The sequence below is a fragment of the Ischnura elegans genome, chromosome X (genome assembly GCF_921293095.1).
Source record: "Ischnura elegans chromosome X, ioIscEleg1.1, whole genome shotgun sequence".
In the NCBI taxonomy this organism is placed as follows: Eukaryota; Metazoa; Arthropoda; class Insecta; order Odonata; family Coenagrionidae; genus Ischnura; species Ischnura elegans.
The window spans coordinates 110,977,379-110,998,091 of NC_060259.1; the positions used below are offsets into that span (position 1 = coordinate 110,977,379).

Genomic DNA, 20,713 nt, shown 5'->3' on the forward strand with positions numbered 1-20,713 from the left:
GTGGCAGAGGGGTGAGGGCTCAGAATAAGTAAGAGGGAAATAGAAACAAGAAGACTTGAAACAGTTCTGTCGCTTGGGAAGCCAAGAAACCAACAGCGATACAAGGAAGAAACTGTCAGCAGGATATGTATCCCAGATGAAGAGGATATTTTGCAAAAAGATACAAGCTGGACAAACAAGTACAGAAGTATGGAAACAATATTACCAGGGTCCACATCATGCAAAAATTTGCGCCACCGAGGGCCAAAAGTGAATCGTGCTGCGAGTCTGTGTATAAAAAGCGTTTGGCAAAACATTGAAACGAACGAGTGATTCAGTAGATGATGCGCGTGCTTCGATAAAATGCATCAAGTCTACCACTCAAGGCTACTCCAGTGAATTCATTGTGTATTCTCTATATTTTCATCTCCTTTCGCATCAAAAGGTTAAGATACTGAAAAGCAGGAGGTATGAGTGTGTTTATTTGGAATTCATAAGGACATTAAACAATATTTTTATGTGCAGAACATCCAGAAGGTTTATTATCTTTATTAGGTTTTCCCGCCGTATGAGGCGCAGAAAAATTTCTCGGGTATTCCACCAGTTGATGTTTTCCATGTCTCCCGACGTTTCGATTCGCGACTTGCTGTTCTTCCTGAGGGGATCTTCCAAATGCCGCTCTTCGAAATTTGACCAGGGAGGGGGTGTATATATACTTGTGAAATTTCGAAGAGCGGCATTCGGAAGATCCCCTCAGGAAGAACAGCAAGTCGCGAATCGAAACGTCGGGAGACATGGAAAACATCAATCGGTGGAAAACCTGAGAAACTTTTCTGCATCTAGAAGGTGGTGCGCTAAATGTTGAATGCATCGAAAATACGTTCAATGAACTATATTTTGACTAATGTAATCTGTACAATCGTGTCCATTGTGAGGGGAGGATTCGAGGATAAAAATCACTACCGTGTCACAGTTAAATTATGGAAACGATGTGTGCGTCAATGGAGAGAGACATGGCAGCGGAGGGAAGTGGCTGACTCATTGATTCGGTCGCAGTCGTGGCTTTGCCGTTTCCGCTGACTCTTCGTTATAAATGGCCGGATTTTGAGCACAAACAGCAATCTTTCCTTCATTTCACGATAGTAAAGGATATGAAAGGATATGAAATGGGTATGAAATAATACGGATAGCCTTATGCAAAGTGTAAAATCCATGACTAAATGAAAATACTCATACCTATTTCTTCCACATTGGATTTTTTTCACTAACCCAGGAATACGATCCGAATATTGGTAAGGGTAGGTGGAAGATGGGCTCGCCGTAGACTAAAGGCCTGGTTACACGATAGATTAACATACACGAGTTAATGTGTAAATGTATGAACGCGAGAATGAACGCAAAACTGCGCCGTGTAACCGCCAGAACTAAACGAATACATGAACAAAAAATAGAACCAGCTCTAATGTGGTCCATGCATTTGTACATGTTCTGCTCCGGTCCACCAAAATCGTTCTTCTATCAAGACATTAATGTGCACGCGTGGATGTGCCGTGCTACCGGCCCTAATGCCACAAGCGCGTGAAATTCAGAGTAGAGGCCGACCATTCTTGTCTAGGGCGTGCAAAGGCTTCACCGCGGTTTGGAACCCAAGACCTTCGGTCAGTAGCCAAAACGCTCGGCCATCTTACTTCTGCCATCACATTTGTGACGGGTTAGGTTGGCCAAATACATTTTGACTAGAAAAGTTATCAGTTTGTTAATTTTGACATTGATTTTACGAATTACCGTATGGGTTATCTTCTGTGTGCACAAAATGTGCAGTCAAATGGTAGAAATTAAAGTAAGTGTGATTCTATTAAGTTGAAAATGTGTGCATTTCGTACCGAGAGTATTAAAAGGAGTAGTTGCACACTTTATCGGGTGGAATATAAACGAAATCAAGGCTACTAATAAGGGGAAAACTTTTTTATTATAACTGATCGCATTGTAATGTGTACCACAAGATGATATAAATTAGATGAAAACTAGTGTATGCTTCAATTTTTACCCATAGAATTTCTATTTTTTTTAAATATGATGATATTATTAGTTTAGAATATGAAAAGTACACATCCTTGATGATATGATTCAAATCAACCATGAGCCAACTCTTATGTGATTAGCGTAGATATCGCCTACGCAAACAATGAAAATGAAATACAATACGATAATTGAGGACCCTAGAAGCCAAGAGCGATAAGTGCATTTTTTTTATTTTTGGAGATAAGTACAGATAATGGTTTGTGGGGTACACAATGCTGATGTGGCAAAGGAATACAAGTGAATCACTGATAAGTATATACATACAGAACCACCGATTTAAATGTACCTCTTTGCTTCAGCGATGTTGTGTACCCACCAACCATTATCTGCAATTATCTCCAAAAAATTGCACTTATCCTTCTTGGATTCTAAGGGTCCCCATTTAAAATATATGGTACGAAAATGAGATAAATTTTAAAAGATAATCTTGTCATTCCTTGCGAAGTGTTGATTATTGAAAAACTCGATAATTACAGAACTAATTTCGGATATAAATTTGTGAGTGCACTTGAAAAAAATCTGAGTTTAAGGTACATTGGGATGTGGAACGTAACACCACTTCATTGAAATATTCTACAATATTCTGTAAGTAATTAATAATTCTAATAAAACGTTTTTATTTATTCTTACCGTTGTCCTCACTAAAATGCAAATATATAGAGAAGAAAAATTCTTAAAACCTCAGTAACTAAACTCATTATTGAACTTTTGCGCGAGACACATCACTACCGCTTCATCGGTTTCAGTTGATACAGGTAAATATTTGGAATTTGGGAAACAGTCGCACTTTGACGTGAGACCATGAATACTTCGGGATGATACCTGAAATATTGAACGATCCATGCATCAGCATCCAGTCAGTGCAGCCAGTGCAAATGGCACCGGTTGTGGTGGAGTGATGCGCCCGAAGTAGGAGCCGGGCTGTCGTGCCTCTTCGCCACAAACAGCGACAACTTGTTTTCTTGTGCGAAGACACACATCTTGGACACCTGCGCTCGAGTCAAAACTCACTCAATCTCTCGTCCCTTCACGCCGCGAATGTAAAGACGGAAGAGGTGGGTGTCTCTTGCCACCAAAGAAACTCTGCCTTCTACAAAGATGAGCAAAGCCTCTGTTCACACTCCAGGCCATCTCGTCTTTTACGCCAATCGCACCAGCCAGCTTAGTTTATCAGAGTGTAACCACTGAGCTTGACATAAAAAAGATTAGCTAGCGAGAAAAATAATTTTTTCTATTCATAAGTCAAATTTTATTATTTTAGCATCATATAAGCAGCATGGACGGATAATTTTTCTGACATGGCTTTTTATTTCATTTTTTACAGAATATAGTTGAATTCTCGCGGCTGAGCTTAAAGCCACCGAGTGCGTCCACCGGGTTGCGGATGGTGGGTCGACCTTTAGATATAGAGGTTAGCTGCGAGATAAGCGAGTTCTCTCGTCGAATAAGCAGTCGTGGACAAAAAGCGGCGGTATTCTGAGGGGGTATTGGGCTACCCTTGGGTAAGGTAGGCCATTTAAAAGATACCAAAACCTGTGAAGATACCGTGACTTGGCGACTGGGGGCCGCCAATAATTATGCCTCTCATCACCCGGGGAAGAGGGCAGCAGCTCTTCTTCACATGTGCGAAGGTGGAGACCATACTGGTCGGTACAGCGACACACATTCCACTACGGGCGTGGTAACATTTACTTTAACGGCTGTAGTACTGCGATGTGGAAGGCAAGGGGAAACCACCACATTATCATCCCGAGGAGTCACAGCTACTCCACTCAATTTATATAATGACATGATGGAATTCTCTCTGGTAAAATATTCCGGAGGTAAACTAGTCCCCCATTCGGATCTCCGGGCGGGGATTACTCGAGAGGGTACATCGGTCAAACGAGATAGAATGTTACGGATAGGAACATGGAACGTCAGATCACTTCGTACCTGCGGTAAGCTAGAGAACTTGAAGGTGGAGATGCGAAGAATGAACCTCGATGTATTAGGCATCAGCGAAATGAAGTGGCCCCAGGAAGGAGACTTTTGGAGTGGAAGCTACAGAATGATACACACGGGATCGCTAAATGGTAATGCTAGAGTAGGCATAATGCTTAGAAAGAGCGCCGGGAGGCGTGTTAAAAGCTACCTGCAGTTTAATGAAAGGATAGTAATGGTGAAGATAGATACTAAAACCGTAGCTACTGTAGTGGTACAGGTTTACATGCCTACGTCAGATTATGAAGACGAAGAAGTAGAAGATGTCTACCAAGATATAGCGGAAGTTATCAAGCAGGTAAGAGGGGAAGAAAATCTTATTATTTTAGGGGACTGGAACGCTGTCGTCGGCGAAGGTCAAGACGGAATAATAACTGGGAAATATGGGTTGGGTAACCGAAATGAAAGAGGAGAAAGGCTACTTGAATTCTGCACGGAGCACAGGCTAGTGGTTGCCAACACTTTATTCAAAAATCCCCTGCGAAGAAGATACACGTGGAAGATGCCAGGAGATTCCAAATCGACTACATTCTAGTGAAACAAAGATTCAGGAACCAGGTGAAGGACTGCAAAAGCTATCCAGGGGCAGATATCGATAGTGACCATAACCTAGTTATGATGAAATGCCACCTTAAATTTAAAAAGTTGAAGAAAGCCGTGAAAAACATATGGCAGGTTGAAAAATTGAGGGAGATTCAGCATCAACTGGCTTTTAAAGAGGCTGTAGAAAATAAAATAGGGGAGGATCCGACCAACAAACCAATGGAAGAGAGTTGAAAAACCATTAGAAGTGGTCTGCAGGCGGCAGCTGAGGAAGTTCTTGGTAAAAGAAGAGTCGTTATGAAAAAACCATGGATCACGCAGGAAGTATTAGATCTCATTGAAGAAAGAAGAAAATACAAGGCTGCGAAAACAGAGGAAGGACAGAATCGTTACAAGAGGATAAGGAACGAAATATGTCGTAAAGCGCGGAAGGCTAGAGAAACGTGGATGAAAAGCATTTGCGAAGACGTGCAAAACAACCTTAAACATGGAAAAGTAGAGGCCGCATATAGGATAGTGAGGAACCACTTTAAGGAAAGGGGTGTAAGATGTAATACCCCTAGGGACAAAAACGGAGAACTATTGATTGAAAACGAAGAAAAAGGGAAGAGATGGAAGGAATATCTGGAAGATTTGTACAAAGGAAGTCGCCTCAGAACGAATTCTATCGAAAACGAGAGGGAAGTGGATGCCGATGACATGGGAGCCCCAATTTTAAGATCGGAATTTGATGCGGCTGTAAGAGACCTCAGGATGAATAAAGCGTCTGGCATTGATGACATTCCTGCAGAACTAATTAAAAATTCAGGAGAGAAGACGTTGAACCAGCTATACAAAATCATTAGTGAAATGTATACGACAGGTGAGATACCAAAGGATTTCGAGAGGAACATTATAATCCCTATTCCTAAGAAGAAACGAGCGGAGAAGTGTGAAGATTTTAGGACCATAAGCCTTACTACACATGCATCAAAGAATACTGACAAGGATCATCTATAGAAGAATAGAACGAAAAGCAGAAGAGTACTTTGATGAGGACCAATTTGGATTCAGAAAAAACAAAGGCACAAGGGAAGCCATATTGGCCCTAAGACTGCTCATAGAAAAGAGAATGGAAAAGAACAAGCCAACATTCGTTGCGTTTGTGGACTTAGAGAAAGCATTTGATAACGTGGATTGGAGCACAATGCTTGGAATCCTAAAGGAAATTGGGGTTCTTTATAATGACAGAAGAATCATCCGCAGTTTATACAAAAACCAAGTAGCCGTGATAAAATCAGGGCCCAGCTGTGAAGAAGCAAGAATTAAGAAAGGAGTGCGACAAGGCTGTACATTGTCACACGTAATTTTCAATGTTTACATTGAAAAAGCCATTAATGAAATAAAAAAAAAGGAATTGGGAGTGAATATCCATGGAGAAAAAATAAGCATGCTAAGATTTGCCGATGACATAGCCGTTATAGCAGAAACAGAGAAGGATTTGAAAAATATTCTGATTAATATGGGTAGGGTAATGAGTAGATATCAACTGAAAATAAGCACGAAGAAAACCAAGATCTTAGTATGCAGCAGAAGAGAAGAAGTCAAGACCAACATTAAAATAGGGAGGCAAAAACTGATAGAAGTGGATGAATTCTGTTATTTGGGAAGCAAGATAACTAGTGACGGGAGAAGCAAGAAAGAAATTATCAGCAGAATAGCCCAGGCGAAGAGAGCATTCCACCAAAAGAGAGACCTGCTTACAGCGGGAAACTTAAATATGGATGTAAAGAAACAATTTATAAGAACCTACATCTGGAGTATGCTCCTATATGGAAGCGAGGCATGGACAATGACCGCAGCGGAGAAAGCAAGGATAGAGGCCTTTGAAATGTGGTGCTACAGAAGAATGATGAAAATCAAATGGATCGACCGAGTTAGTAACGAGGAAGTCCTAAGAAGGGTAGGAGAGAAGAGAAGCCTCATGAAAACCTTAATAAGAAGACGGAACAACCTTGTAGGCCACATCTTGAGACATGATGGCCTGATGAAGACAATCGTCGAAGGACAGGTGGAAGGCAAAAATGGAAAAGGAAGACCTCGAACAAAATATATGGAACAAGTAAAGAGAGATGTGAAAGAGAAGAAATACGTAGGAGTGAAAAGATTAGCTGATAGGAGAACTGAGTGGAGAGCTGCGTCAAACCAATCCTAGGATTGTTGACCAGTGATGATGATAGTTGAATTTATCCGGCAGATACAATAAGTACATCACAATAGCTAGCGAAACACCACTAATATTCCTTTGGTTACAATAAATTTGTCATTGGTGTTTTGTGGCAAAAAGGATTTCATCAGCTCATGCCCTCCAATCATGGGTTTAATGCCGTGATTAGAAAATATTTTGTTGATAGCTTCTGAGAAAAAAATCAACGTGTTTGCTGAAATAAATGCAAAATTTTTGGAAATATGTGTAAAACTGAAAATCTATGGATGAAATGAGGAACATCATCCATTCATTCATACACTGAAAAATATAATAAATATCCAAAATAAGCAAATATTTTAAAAAGGGGGGATGAAGAAAAATCTGAATCAATTACGATTTTCTCCAAAGTTAAATGCTAATCTTGATTCCCATCAATTTGCCTGCCATTTTCTCCAAAAACTTTCAGCCCAATCAGAGCACAGCAATTGCAAAAAGACCAACGAGACATCGAGGAAATCACTGTCTTCTGTGTATGAGAACGGAGGGCTGTCCAGCCAAGGTGTCAATGAAATCGAATATTTTACAAGCACTTCTGCTGTAGCATCGAGGACTCATTGTTACCAATATTATTAAATTAATACGATGGACAATTAATGATATGGGGAAACTATGATGGATTACAATCGATTGTCAAAATAGGAAACTTTACGTCAACCTGTGAAAATAGCATACTAATAGATGCCACTTTAGCACTTAGGAGATAAAATGAAGATATATTTGTACTGATTACAGCATTTTCATTATAGGGCTTGTTATGAACCTTGGGCCTTTCTCACGAAATTAACGACTTTCTTTGGATTTCCTCACATCGCCAAATTTCAGAAAATTCCGCAAAATATCCACTGGATTGGGCGCGGGATATTCGTGCGAAGAACAATGACGCAGACAGGTAGACTGACTTTCATGTGCAACACTCCAGCATGCACACGAGGTTGTGCGGATTCGTTGGTGGGAGTGACGCGCCATTCGCCGCGATGCTTATCCCTCTCCCGCGGAGGCGTTCTGCTCGATGCGACAAACTCCTTGACCGCCCAAACCGTCTCCCTCTTTCGCTGAATGCAAAATTGTGGCGTGCATCCCGCGGGGTGAGGAGCTCAAGCGGCGACGCTGCGCTGCCTGGAAGTTGAATTGCGGGGGGGGGGGGACAGGATGGTGGGTTGGCGGAGGGGGCGGAGGAAAGGGGACAGGCGGGTCGGCCCCACGGAGGCTTGTTGACACGGGAGCGCGCACGCACGCAGAGCCCTTGAAAGGGAGCCTAGTCACGACCAAATTTCTCGAAGCGTGAATGGAGCCCCATTTCCTCCTCCTGATTGTAGAACCCTCGCCGAAAAAACTGAAGAAGAAGTTCCGTGAAAATGTCAAAATATTCGCATCTAATGGTAATTCATCTAACATCATTAAAAATATTCATTTTACAGCGGAGAAAAATACATATTTTATTCCACAGTGAATGTTAGCTATTTCTACGAAGAGAAGCCTCAAGCTCCTGGACATCTCGTGCCATTTGCTCAACCAAGCTTATTTTGTAACTTCAAAAGAAAAGAGAGCTAACTATCGATAAAAATAATGTTTTGATATTCAGAACGTCATTCTGAGGATGCCTTAACACTCACTATTACATTTATTCTCCTTACGATTCGATACGTTTATTACTACAGGCCATCTCGTGTTTTACGCTATTCGCTCCAGCAAGCTAAGTATATCTTATCTTAGCCACTGAGCTTAACTTAAAAGGGAAAGAGGGCTAATTAGTGAGAAAAATAATTTTGGCTATTCATGCGTCTAAAGTTTTACGTTTAGCATTATATTAGCTGGAAAGGCGGTTGAGTTTTGAGACATGGTTTTGTACTTAATTTTTCACAGAAAAGAGTGGAATTTATCAAAGTGCAGATATCCCAAATCACAATGGCCAGCGACACACTATTCCTTTCCCAGCAATCGATTTGTCATCGGTAATTTGAGGCAAAAAGTATTAAATCAGCTCATGTCTTCCAATGATGGATTAAATGCCATGGTTATATCAATAGAACAACAGATTTCTCGGTTTTAAAGCAGGACATATTCAGCTCATCTAATTCTACTTCATCGACACTAAAAAAAATTATGGGTGAAGATGCCTTTTCAAGTCGTCTTCCTAATTGCAGCGAACGAAAATGAATAAAGATGGACAAAACTCTTATCTCCATTATTGTTGAAGCACAGGACCATGGCTTCTTCACTATCAATGAATTTTATCGCTAACATCCGAGCATAGTGTTTATTTGGATGCAGAACAATGAGGGACTTCTTTGAGGAAAAGAAATAACGGGAGTCGTTTAAGGGCCGTTCCGAGGCCGGTGGAGTGGCTGGAGGAAAAGCGTCCTCCGAGGGTTGTTGACACGAGCGAGGCTCTTCCGCGTACACACGCCCCACTCCCCACTTTGAAAAGGACCCACCAACCACCTCCACGAAATCCCTCTTCAGCACGAGGGGGAACTCATATTCTCTTCCTGAATGAAACTCCCCCGATCAGAAAATGAACAAATATTTTCGTGAAAATACCAAAACATGGTACTTAGTTGACCAAAAATATCAGAATCATTGGATGTTTCGCGCCAGGTTTGATTCTCCATGTTTTCATCTCCACGTTTCAGTGCGGCACTTGCTCATCGCCTGGGGGAAATTTAAGCGACTTGCTCTAGTAGAATTATACTCGGTGCGAAATCTGAGACATCTTTAACGACCTTGTTCGCCGGGAAAGTACCTGGTAGTCCAAGTAAAATAGAAGTATAAGCATTTCATGCTATATTTTCTCAACATTTCATTTGAAAATCCGAATCTTTGCTTAGCCTCCTACGGGGATTTTTATTACGATTATGTGAATCGCTTAACATAGTTGATATAATTAGCTTTCACATATGCCATTCCTTGGTTTTTAAAGCTTAAATTAGAGCAGATCAACTGAGGAACATTCAATGCATACATTTTAGATTCAATCCTTTGAGTCCCCAGCATTGATTATGTCATCCAAATACTGTATTAATTTGGGTGCCGTTGCAGCATCAGTTTACCGTCAACCCAGAAGAGTAGTACAAGGTGCCTTCATACTGAATTGATTCATGTGCAGCCTTGTGAAATGCCTTGACACGACACTGTGCAATGGAGATATTTCTCGACACGTCTCACGATTCTTACGCGATGTCGCATCTTACACCCGTTTCAGTGATAACGTCAGCTATATTCGTGCTGAAATCTATATTTTTCACCGTACATGCAAGCAGCATCATAGCCATCTATAGAAAATCCCCCATCTTGCAATATAATATCCAAAAGATTTAGCGTGGAAATCTCGCCAGTGTAGGACATTAGACGGTGGAGGAAAATTAGATGGGTGTTTTTCTAAAGTTTCACGCAAATGAAATCCACACGGGTTCGCGGAAGAATCTCACGAGGGTGAAATGGCCGAGCATTGAATGGGAAAGGATAAATATAAAATTTAATGATTTAAATGGACAAAATACACCTAATGGGGCTAAGTTGGGTTCATTGAAAGTTGGAGGAATCTCCAAGAATTCAATAGCATGATGTGTTTAGCATGTGCGACTAAGATGAAAATTGTTCAAAAGATAATAGGGAAATGTCATTCAGGGAAAACGTGATAGATTTAAAAATAAAGAGTGAGCCAGAAGATATCAAGCTAAGCCAACAAAGCCACAACAGCGAAGACGAAGGGGTTGAAGAATAATGACGAAAAAACCTACTCACATTTCAACCAACGAATCAATGTTCAACGCTTAAATCGAACAAAGTGAAAAGGAAGAAGAAATTACAAAGAGATAAAATAACTATAGCAAAAAAAGTTGTCTTTAATATAAAGCGCAAGGAAATTAATGCATCTTATTTACTGTCAAATAAGGGAAATATTCTCTCGCGGCATTGGCTCACTGGCCCTTACCGTGCAATGTGCAGTGTGTATTATATATATATATATATGAGTAAATGCATGCTTCAGTCATTTTCTTTTCTTCGTTTTCATTCCGATGGGATCGTCCATGGGATTTCAGAGGGATCACTATTACGACGGCAAGTACAGAAGAAATCCTATCATCATGAGATGCTATTCATTTCACCATCAATGCTGGGGAAAAGTAAACTTGCAACAATCTTTATTCCTTTTTCAACATTTTTTCATGTAGATTTTGTGGCCAAAGGGAACACGATATAGCGGCTATAATTGGTGCTTCATCTTGTGAAAGCCGTGTTCTATACTGACTTCATGAAAAATACAGCTACATTGATGTAATGGATTGTACGACCCCATGCTCCAATCTATTTTACGTCACCTCGTTTCCACATCATTAATTAAATTGACTTGTACGCATATTCCATACCGTAACTTTGTTAGGATAAATGCAACGATGTTCGTTGTCAATACTTCCATAAAAAACAATCTTTGCTGATACCACATTCCGAGTTCCCGCTTTCCGCCGTGGTAGCAAGCTCCTTCCAACAATGCGAAAACGCACGATTCGCCGCGCCGTTATTGCGATGGGCACCCTACGATGCCTAGGAGCCGGCCAGGGGCCGTATTCTGTATTTCGTCGGTGCCGCACCGGTCGGTTTCCCTTTCAAGCCCACCGACTGGACATCAAACCGTACCGACAACGGATTCCGCACCGACGACGACACTTTCAGCGATTCTGTAAGGTCGTCGGTTTCAAACCAGTCGGTACGGTTCCCCTTCCTTCCCAAACAGGGAAAATCCGAATATATCCGAAGTTTCACGTGTCTCCACCAATGAAAGAAGGGTAAAAAAAAGTGAAGACTCATTGGCACAGTTTGTTGTCGTCATTCTCAATCTTTTTATTTGCGGAAATTACGACTTATTGCTAGATTAAGATAAACGATATTGGATAAGTTGTTAACAATGCTTATATAATGTGTGGTAGTAATGCTGTACCTACAGAATCGAAGGAAACAATATTACAACATCACAATAAAGTTTGTATGTGATGGAGATTGTTGTTGCTGGAATGAATTATTGAAACTATCCTTGAGATCGTAGTTTCTTTTTTTAAATATTGGTTCCATATAATGCTATTTATTCATGATTTGGTAATATAGTTGTCATTAAGTAAGTTCCGTATAAATGTTATCAACGGAAGGTTATGCCATTGGCACCGTAGCAGACGAAAATAGCATACCATAGAACGTGAACGTAGGATTCAAATGCAAATGTAATATTAGAGGAACAAGTTAGGAAATTGTTATAAAAATATGGATCTGGGTGCAATTAAAAGAAGTGTAATGACGAGGAAGTAAATAAATTGTGATTGGGTGAAATGTATAAGTTGCGCATTCCAAGTGAGAGAAAATGATAATATTGCGGTAAACCTCATACTTATTAACAAATATCTTCTTTTATCGTCAAGGGAATCAATGGCTGACGATGAAATGAAATATAGTTGCCCGTTACAAATGAAAGAAACTGATACCGTTGTGGCAAACTTCATACTTAAATAAAAAGATCTTATTTCTATGCCGAGAGAAACGCCAAATTGATGATTGAGTGAAATAACAGTCGCCTATTCAGAGTAATATAAAGTGATAACATTGCGGCAAAACTCATATTTAATCAAAAATATCTTTTTTATGTCAAAGGAGCAAATAAATGATGATAGAGAGAAATAAAGCCTATTACAAGCGAGTGAAAGTGCGGTAACATAAATGAGAGAAAGTCATTATATGTTAGCAAACCTCATTTTTATTAACCATTATCTTATATTTCTGTCAAGGTAATTAATATAGATGATGACACAGTGAATTATAGAGGCGTATTCGAAGGGGCAGAAAAAGATAACATTGGAGAAAACCTCATTATTTACTCGGTGATGAGGTAAAAACAAAATAAAACGTACAATGCGCACCGGGGAATTCATGAAACCCACTAGTCTGTGGCCGTACCGACACCTCTTTGCTGTCGGTACGGCTACCGACGATCTCCCGTCCTCTCGTCGGTGCAGCACCGACCGGGTTCGTACAGAATCGCACGACTTCTTACCGGGAGTCGGTGTGACGTCGCACCCGACGAATCGGTGCCGCACCGATCGGTTTGGAGTTACAGAATACGGCCCCAGAGCAGACGGCGCGGCGGGATGCATTGGCCTCCCGTGGTCCATGGAAAGCCACGAGCCAAAGGGTCACGAGACCGCGTGCAATCACATCAGCCCTGCATTTTACGCCGTGCTTTCCCTCTCCTCCTCATTTTTGATAAACGCGAATTTTGACTCCATATGCCCTGCAAATTTCAATGTAATGGCGGAAGTTGTAAACATATAACTAGCACGGGAAAACCCCTTTGAGCGAGTATCTTGACTCATTTTAATTCCAGGAATGTGCATATCCTTACCCAGTGGAAAGGTACTGACGTAAAATAGTTGCGAGCATTGACGCATTTTATACTGTGATGGAATAAAAAGAAAAAATCGAGAATAATACAATATGACAATGCATACAATGATTAATATGGTATCTTAATCGTATTGAGGCTGATAAACGTGCTATGATACCGCCTGTAGGAACTCAGTGATTCTTGCGGGCCATTAGAAGTACAGCACCTAGTGATTCACGAAGAATGCAACACTCGACAGAATAATTCTGCAAGCAACGAAACATCGTTCACTTAAACTCAGTTTCGGTTAAGTCCTTATGTTATGGATTCCAGTTGACGTTCAGTTCACTTGATTAGTTGAACATTAATTTCAGCTGCTTTCCAAAAAATATCCAATGACACTCGCCTTAAAAAAATAAAGACTCCGTTTTCTGATCCGTAACTTGATTATATTTGCATTCTACTGGAGAATCACCAAGGCACCGCTTTCCATTTACAAATTAAGGGGTGATAACAATGGCAAGCAGGAGTATTGAAACACTTTCTTCAATGCCTATGACAAAACGAAGACCCTTTAAATCCTGGTAGCACTATACATAAACTCGTACAAGTCTCTCTATACCCGCAAAATTTTGGTAAAAGTTCACCATGCAACAACAACCCTGGCTGTAGGAAAGTGCGTACAGAAATGAGGAGAGGTTGCTGTATTTCGATTGATGCAATTGTACATTTCCTTTCTGCAAAAACATTTCACGAAAAACTCATTACCATGTATGAGTTAATTCCTTGACGACGGGAACAAATTTTCCTGAACAGCGAAAACGCATAGTTCATTTTAACAACTTTTACTTACATGATTGCGAAAACATGTAGAAATTCGCCACTAAGTCAGAAGTGACAGTTTGTTTTCTGCATTACAAAAATTGTTGATCTGAAAGCTTTATAGCGTTTCATAACTATGTGGTGCCTCTTTGCATCGCGTAACCGATGGCAATTGCAAATCCGAAGCAATTAAACTATACCGCGCACGCTAATGACACAGCAAAGAACTTTCTAGTCACGGAAGCACGATACGCAAACAAGTACAAGTAAATGCATTAAGGGGGCGCATCACTCCCTTTCAACCCCTATTCTTCGAGAAGAGTTAGTCGTTCTTATCCTAAGCTCTTATTTTAGAATGCCTTGGGTAAATAGATAAGGCGTTTGTCAACATTTAGCGCAATCTTAAATATGACTGTTACCTCAGTATTTCCTCTGTTGAAAATCGATATTTTAGACATAGGGTAATGCTATCAAATCTAGGAACTCACTCAGTCCATGAGGACGACAGCAAAATCAGCTGTCGAAACGTCGGCATGGAGTGAATTCTAACCCGGCCGGAAGCCCGTAAGTGCTTCACACAACATACTCATCGAGAAAAGCTGAAGTCTATTACTACTAGTTGTATTTTGAAAATGACTAGAGCATATGATAAGTTATGAACGAGTAATTCGTCGCGAATGAAGGCAGATTACGAGGGAGTGATGCTTCTCGTTAAGGTCTGCTGATACCACTCGTCAACACGGATAAGTGGGCGCGTGGTTGTGGCACGGCGCGCAGTGCCGATTCGACGCCGGGACTCACCGTCGCTGATGACGTTGATGGCGAGTCTCTTCCGCTGGCCCCATTGTCCGTCCCGCGGGCAGCGAGCCCAGTACGGCGCGTCCGACAGGTGCATGGCGGCGGACACGGTCATCCTCGTGGGCAGTCGCCGCGTCTCGGCCAACGCGACTGGCCAGGGATCGATGGATGCTGAGTCCTCGGCAGAGTCTCGGCGGAGGAGCGCCGCACATGCGCGCTGCGGCGGAGGGAGGGGGGGGCTTGGGAGGGGGGTGGGGAGGGGAGCGGTGGGGTTAGGGGCGGCGACGAGCACGTGCCATGTGTGTGCGAAACAATATTCGAGCAATGTAGTGCGCGATATGAAGAAAGTTGAGGCTCGGAGTGCACTCGAAGAGAGGCAGTCGAGTAGCCAGATTGTAATCGAGAACCCACGTTGGTAATTAAGTACTCATACGGAGTAACCACGTTGCTACTCTACCAGATACGCAGACAGTAATCGACTACTCATGTTAATAATCAAATTGCCAGATGATTATGTTGTAATTCCATTCTCGTATACTTCACCTTCAGAAGAGACCGTCGCCTCAACCCAACATGACTAAGTTTTTATCTAGAATTTTTCGAGTGACCGTCTTGTACACATATAGACTTCTAATGATGTCTTCCACGTTTTAGTAGAAAGGAAGATATTAAGTACGCCATTCATAAAAAGATGGTGATCATGTAGGCCCTGTTTAACTTTCGTAAAGCTTACGATATTGTAAACCACGATCTTCCCGTAAATATGGCATATAAAAATTCCATAGCCCTTCTCCCATAAAAAATGAGAAATCTCAAATTTTCAAGTTAATCCCTTAACTGGCTCTTTTTCTACCTAAATGAACGTCGTCGATTTATCAAAGATTCTAAAGGAGACATGTCGAACTGGTTAACGATATTTAAGGGGAGTACCACAAAGTTCTAGGGCCACTTTTGTTCACCTTGTACAATAGATACCTTCCAAATTATATTTTTCGCTTAAAATAAATAATCTGTGGAGATAATTGGCAGATCTTTTGCCATTGTCTTCCAAATGAAATCGGTGATACTATCAGGAAGGTAAATGAAGACGTATCTGCTATCGCCTCATGGGCCGAGCCAAATTTTCTTGTGTTAAAATTCATAAAAACTAAATCCATTATCATTGGTAACAAAAAGACAGTATCGGATATAAATGTCACAGTACTACCAATGATAATGGTCGAGGAAGTGAGCATACCGTTCAGTAACAGTGTGAAAAAAATTAGGGCTCACATTAACTTTACCATTTATAACCATGACTCTTTCCTGGAAAGAACACACGACAATGGTATTCAACGAAATAAATGCAATTTTACATCAATCCATAAAAATCTATTGGCACTTTAGCTAAAAAAGAAACTAGTTACTTCAGTAATACTTCGTCACCTAAACTACTGTCTTGTGTACAATGACTGTACTGAGTTGTTGAGTATTAAGTTACAGCGTCTGTAGGACTCCCGTGTGATATTCACCTTTATCTGCGGTGAGATGAACACATTGCCTCGCATTTAAAAGGCTCTACTATTTAGATCTTAAATCAAGGAGATAACACAATTATGTCCTCTCTTATGTCCAATGTCCTCGAATATGGGAGCCTTCTGTATTAAATGGATCTTTTTCACCCTAGTTGTAAATACACGAACGTTGTAACCAGGGCCGGACTGGGACCTCTAAATGGGCGCTGCCTTCAACTTAAGAAAGGGCGCAGTCCGAGGGTAGGGCTGTGGGATATTGCTTTGAAATTTAAAAAGAAATTTAAAAAAAATAGGGTATTTTTTTACAATGGTTTCAAAAAAGCTATTTAACTATTACAACGCGTATGCGATAGAAGGTACGCTAATTTAACAAGCGAATACTCCAAATGATCATGCGTAATTGGCTTCTACTTAACATGGATATATTCTAAATATTTTATATTTTAATATTTTCAAAGATATTCATTATTAATATTACAAATTACACTACAGCCACTATTTACATTTATTACAATTAAAATTAATGAAAAAGTTGACGCCGTATGATCACAATGAAGACAACAAAATACACAGTCATCACGAAGCATCGAATCCTGGTCCCCCGGGTGGTAGTCGCTAACCATTACCCCATCTGACCCGCCTGCTGGGTAATGGCATATCATGAAACTATACGCGGCTTGTGAAAAGTACCGCATGCAAATTAATTAATTACAGCCTAACTAAGGCCCATTCAACGGAACCACTACTAGCTCAGGGATGTGTTCACCATTCCGAAGGCCATAAAAAATACGGCATTGAAAAAGGCGGTGCAAGTTTCGTGGTCTCCCCTTGTCAGTTGCCTATGCAGCAGGAAACACTAGATTTTGGGGAGTAATTTTAATTTCCTTTAAAGGATTCGAACAGGAATTAAGCTGATTAATAGAATATTTTAATTTTATGGAAACAATTGGGCATACAGTTCATTCAACTAACATCTCTTTTAAATTTTCTAAGGGGACACACCACCTCGCGAAAAAAGATTTCATGCCGTCTAGGCATTTACACTGCAACGATGGATTTCTGTCTGATGTATACATTCTTATCTACCAAACACCATTTCAGCGGTACGCCCATTTGATACTCGGCTTCATCCAACTCCTTATTTTCAACAGGTAGGTCGCTTTACTCCCTCTCCTGTTGTCAAGTGCTAGCGGGCAATCTGAGGCGTTTTGCAAAATACACGCGTTGTCAGATCCAGATAATTTAAGCAATGGTTGGTGTCTCTTTCACAAGTAAATGAAATTGTAGGATGGATATCATTAAAGAAAACTCAAGAACATATCAAGTTGCTGACCAGTACCATTCCAGAGCACAGTTATATCGTCAACGTACCGGTACCAGTATACCACAGAATTTAGTGGGCTGTGGCCTGAGCTAAAATTTAACACCTAGAATAATAAATGATTTTATTGCTATATTATTATTGAGTCTTACTTCTCAGGATTCCATATACTCGCTCCATATTCAAGATATGGACGGACGATTGCGAAGTAGCACCTCTCTTTTAATTTTTACCCAAAAATCTTTCCACAACACGCTTGACTAATATTATCTTCTCCAGGGCTCTACCTTCTCAAGTATTTTTTATATTTGTTCCCCACGATAGGTTCGAAGTTCTCATAACTCGTAGAGACTTCATCTGTCACCTTTAAGAGTGTTTGTTTGTATAATTAATTTAATTTAATTATTTCATAGTCGGAAGGTCTTAAACAAAGTGATCCTGTGGATTATTTGTACCTTTAGATGACACAAGGAGTCAAAATCATGGTAATGCCGTGTTATTAATGAAAGGTAAAAACAGTCCAATATCTTTATGTACGTGATATCGTGTATAAATGCCTCGAATATTTCATGCACACATATGGCTTGCTAAGTTTCTCGGCCCTTCAACGGTTTGTCCTCGCAGGAATTGAGAATCTGCAGAGATTGGGGAAGGATCTCACTGTCTGTCTTGGAAGGTGAAAATAATTTTAAGCTCTACCTATTTCTAAAGATAAAATTTCCCAAATAAACTCTTCGGGCACAACATTTGTCCAGATTGAGGTGTAAATTCCTCTAAACTTGCTAAAATCCGTCCATAGAAGGAGATAATGCCGACCAAGGAGGTGTAAGGAATAAGAAAACCCAAGTGACACGACGGGTAGCCTTGAATGTGATAGGTTAGCGGGTGATTTGCGATGTAAAGTGAGATTCCGGGTTATTTGTAGCTTCATATGACACAAGGTGCCAAAACTTGGTGGTGGTGCACTGTCGCAGAGTTTGTAAAAGAACTAAAGTATCTTTACCATTCGTGATATTGTGGTTGAGAGTTCCCGCTCCACTGGTCTTATTTTGCGATGATTAACTTCTTTTCTACATATACAATCTTCTGAAAACATTCAGGTCATATAGGGTAGATGCTTACTTCAGTAAATGCCTATATCTCAAATATGGAAATTCCAAATCAGTGTTTTCCATATGTGACATTATTATAATTGTGATATTGAAAAATAATTGCTCGCGTGTCCTCTGCATTGCTTGGAAATGTCAAACGGATAGCATAAGGTTTTAGCAAGCAATCCGTCACGAAAAAGATAAAATACATCCTGTAAATGGGAAGTAATGCGTCTACCATAGTGAGTCACGTGCACAGTTTAAGGGTGCCTTTCACTACACAAGCCAGGCTCAGTCTTCGGAACAAGTAGTTGATGATAAACATTGCAGCCCAAGGAATCGAAAAACTCAAGCAAAAGGACTCGATATAGCCACGCCCTCGATATCTTGGGCTAGCGGAGATTTGCGATATAAAGTGAAATTACGGATATTTTTTCCGGAGTTGTCACTGAAGATGACTAAAATTGATCGAATCATGGCTGCGGGGAATTTTTAAAAAGGGGAAAAGAAAAAGTGCTTTTTACTTCACGCGATACCGTGGGTAAGAGCTTCCGATATTTCATTTACTGAAACAGTTTGGTGGACAGCTCGTCTCCCTACCATGGTCTATGTTCGCAGGGTTAGAGATTTGAAATAATAAGGGACGCCCCTGGAAGTTAAAAAGATATTTTCAGCCACACCCACTCCTAGCAATGAAACTTCACAAATAAACTCTTGGAATAAAAATAATTCGTACGTACTCTACAGTTAACAATATCCGTCGAACCGTGCATTCCATTAGAAAATCCAGAATCAATCGATAAAAGGAGAGGATACTATGAAATGCATCGAAAGGAAAGGACAAACTCGAACGACGGAACGCGTCACCACGGCCACCGGGCGATTTACGATATAAAGTGAGATTCCGGAAGCCAGCGTCATCGTGGCGGTGCGTGCGGCTTGTCGTTATTGACGGAAGCGTTGGCCGTTGCATTTGAATTTTGGAGCCAATCTCATTAGAGATGCGGAGCAAGTCTTGGGAGCGATGAGGGGGTGAGGGGGGGCGGGAAGTGTCGCCGCGATTTGTTGTCGAAGTGTAGTGACCCCGATGGAAGAGTGTTTAAGCGGACTCGGGGGCGTAGAGCGGACAAATGCCTTCCCGGCGCGTACAATAGGGTAGTTTCCTTCATCAAAGAAAACGAAATGCATTGATTGCGATTCCTGACCCACCATTAGTGTGTTCATAATATACAAATTATTTCGTTTTAGAAATTCCAGTTGAGACGAATGGCAACGGTCAATTTTAACCTCATTTGAAAAAGCCCTGATTGGTGCCCATGCGATTCCACTCCACGTGACGTCACAGGGACCTAGTTTCTATGCGAGTAGATAGGGGTTTTACATTGTCTGAGATTACCAATGCATGCATGAAGCACAGAGCTCAGGGAAACATCTCTTACAAATCACACATTAAAATTACCTAAGTTCGGAAAGTTTCCTTCGTTTGATAAGGTATTAATAATCCTTATTTAAGCCAAGCGCTACCTGCTAGCATCCTGCGTCGTATCAGCGCTCAAGCCTCGCCCCAAGGTCACCTCACACGCCGACAGAAATACGTCCCACGGACTATTCTCATCATTCCTATTTAGCCGTCGCGTTTTCGCGCGCTTGAAAATTTTCACTTTTCCTTTATTCGCGAAAAATAAATATCGTCATTCGAAAATATAAGAGTGTGAAATGCGCACTCCAGGAGTAATAATCTTTCGATTTAGGCAATGAAAAAATAGCAGGAAACCACCCTATTGGGCTCGAGACTTGGGTCCCTGGAAAATACACTGTGGACATGAACAGGTAGGTACTACCTGTTCATGGAAAAAGAAAATGCCATGCTGCTATGGGGAAAAAGTGGAGGCACCACAATCGGTCAGCGAGAAAATAGGCTTCCTCTCTAATGGCATTTTATCTCCGGCCAAATTCGCACTG

At 40.9% G+C, this 20,713-nt stretch overlaps 1 protein-coding gene across 2 annotated transcripts in view; it reads right to left on the minus strand.

Annotated features, from left to right (window-relative positions):
* The window catches only part of LOC124170827 (ligand of Numb protein X 2-like), a 101,831-nt gene extending 86,848 nt beyond the window's left edge, over positions 1–14,983 (minus strand). For both annotated transcript variants that reach the window (XM_046549810.1, XM_046549809.1), the window contains exon 1: positions 14,829–14,983. In XM_046549810.1, the coding sequence (XP_046405766.1) occupies positions 14,829–14,940 (112 nt within the window). In that variant the 5' untranslated portion in view covers positions 14,941–14,983. The remainder of the gene's footprint in view (positions 1–14,828) is intronic.
* Between the last annotated feature and the right edge of the window lie 5,730 nt (positions 14,984–20,713).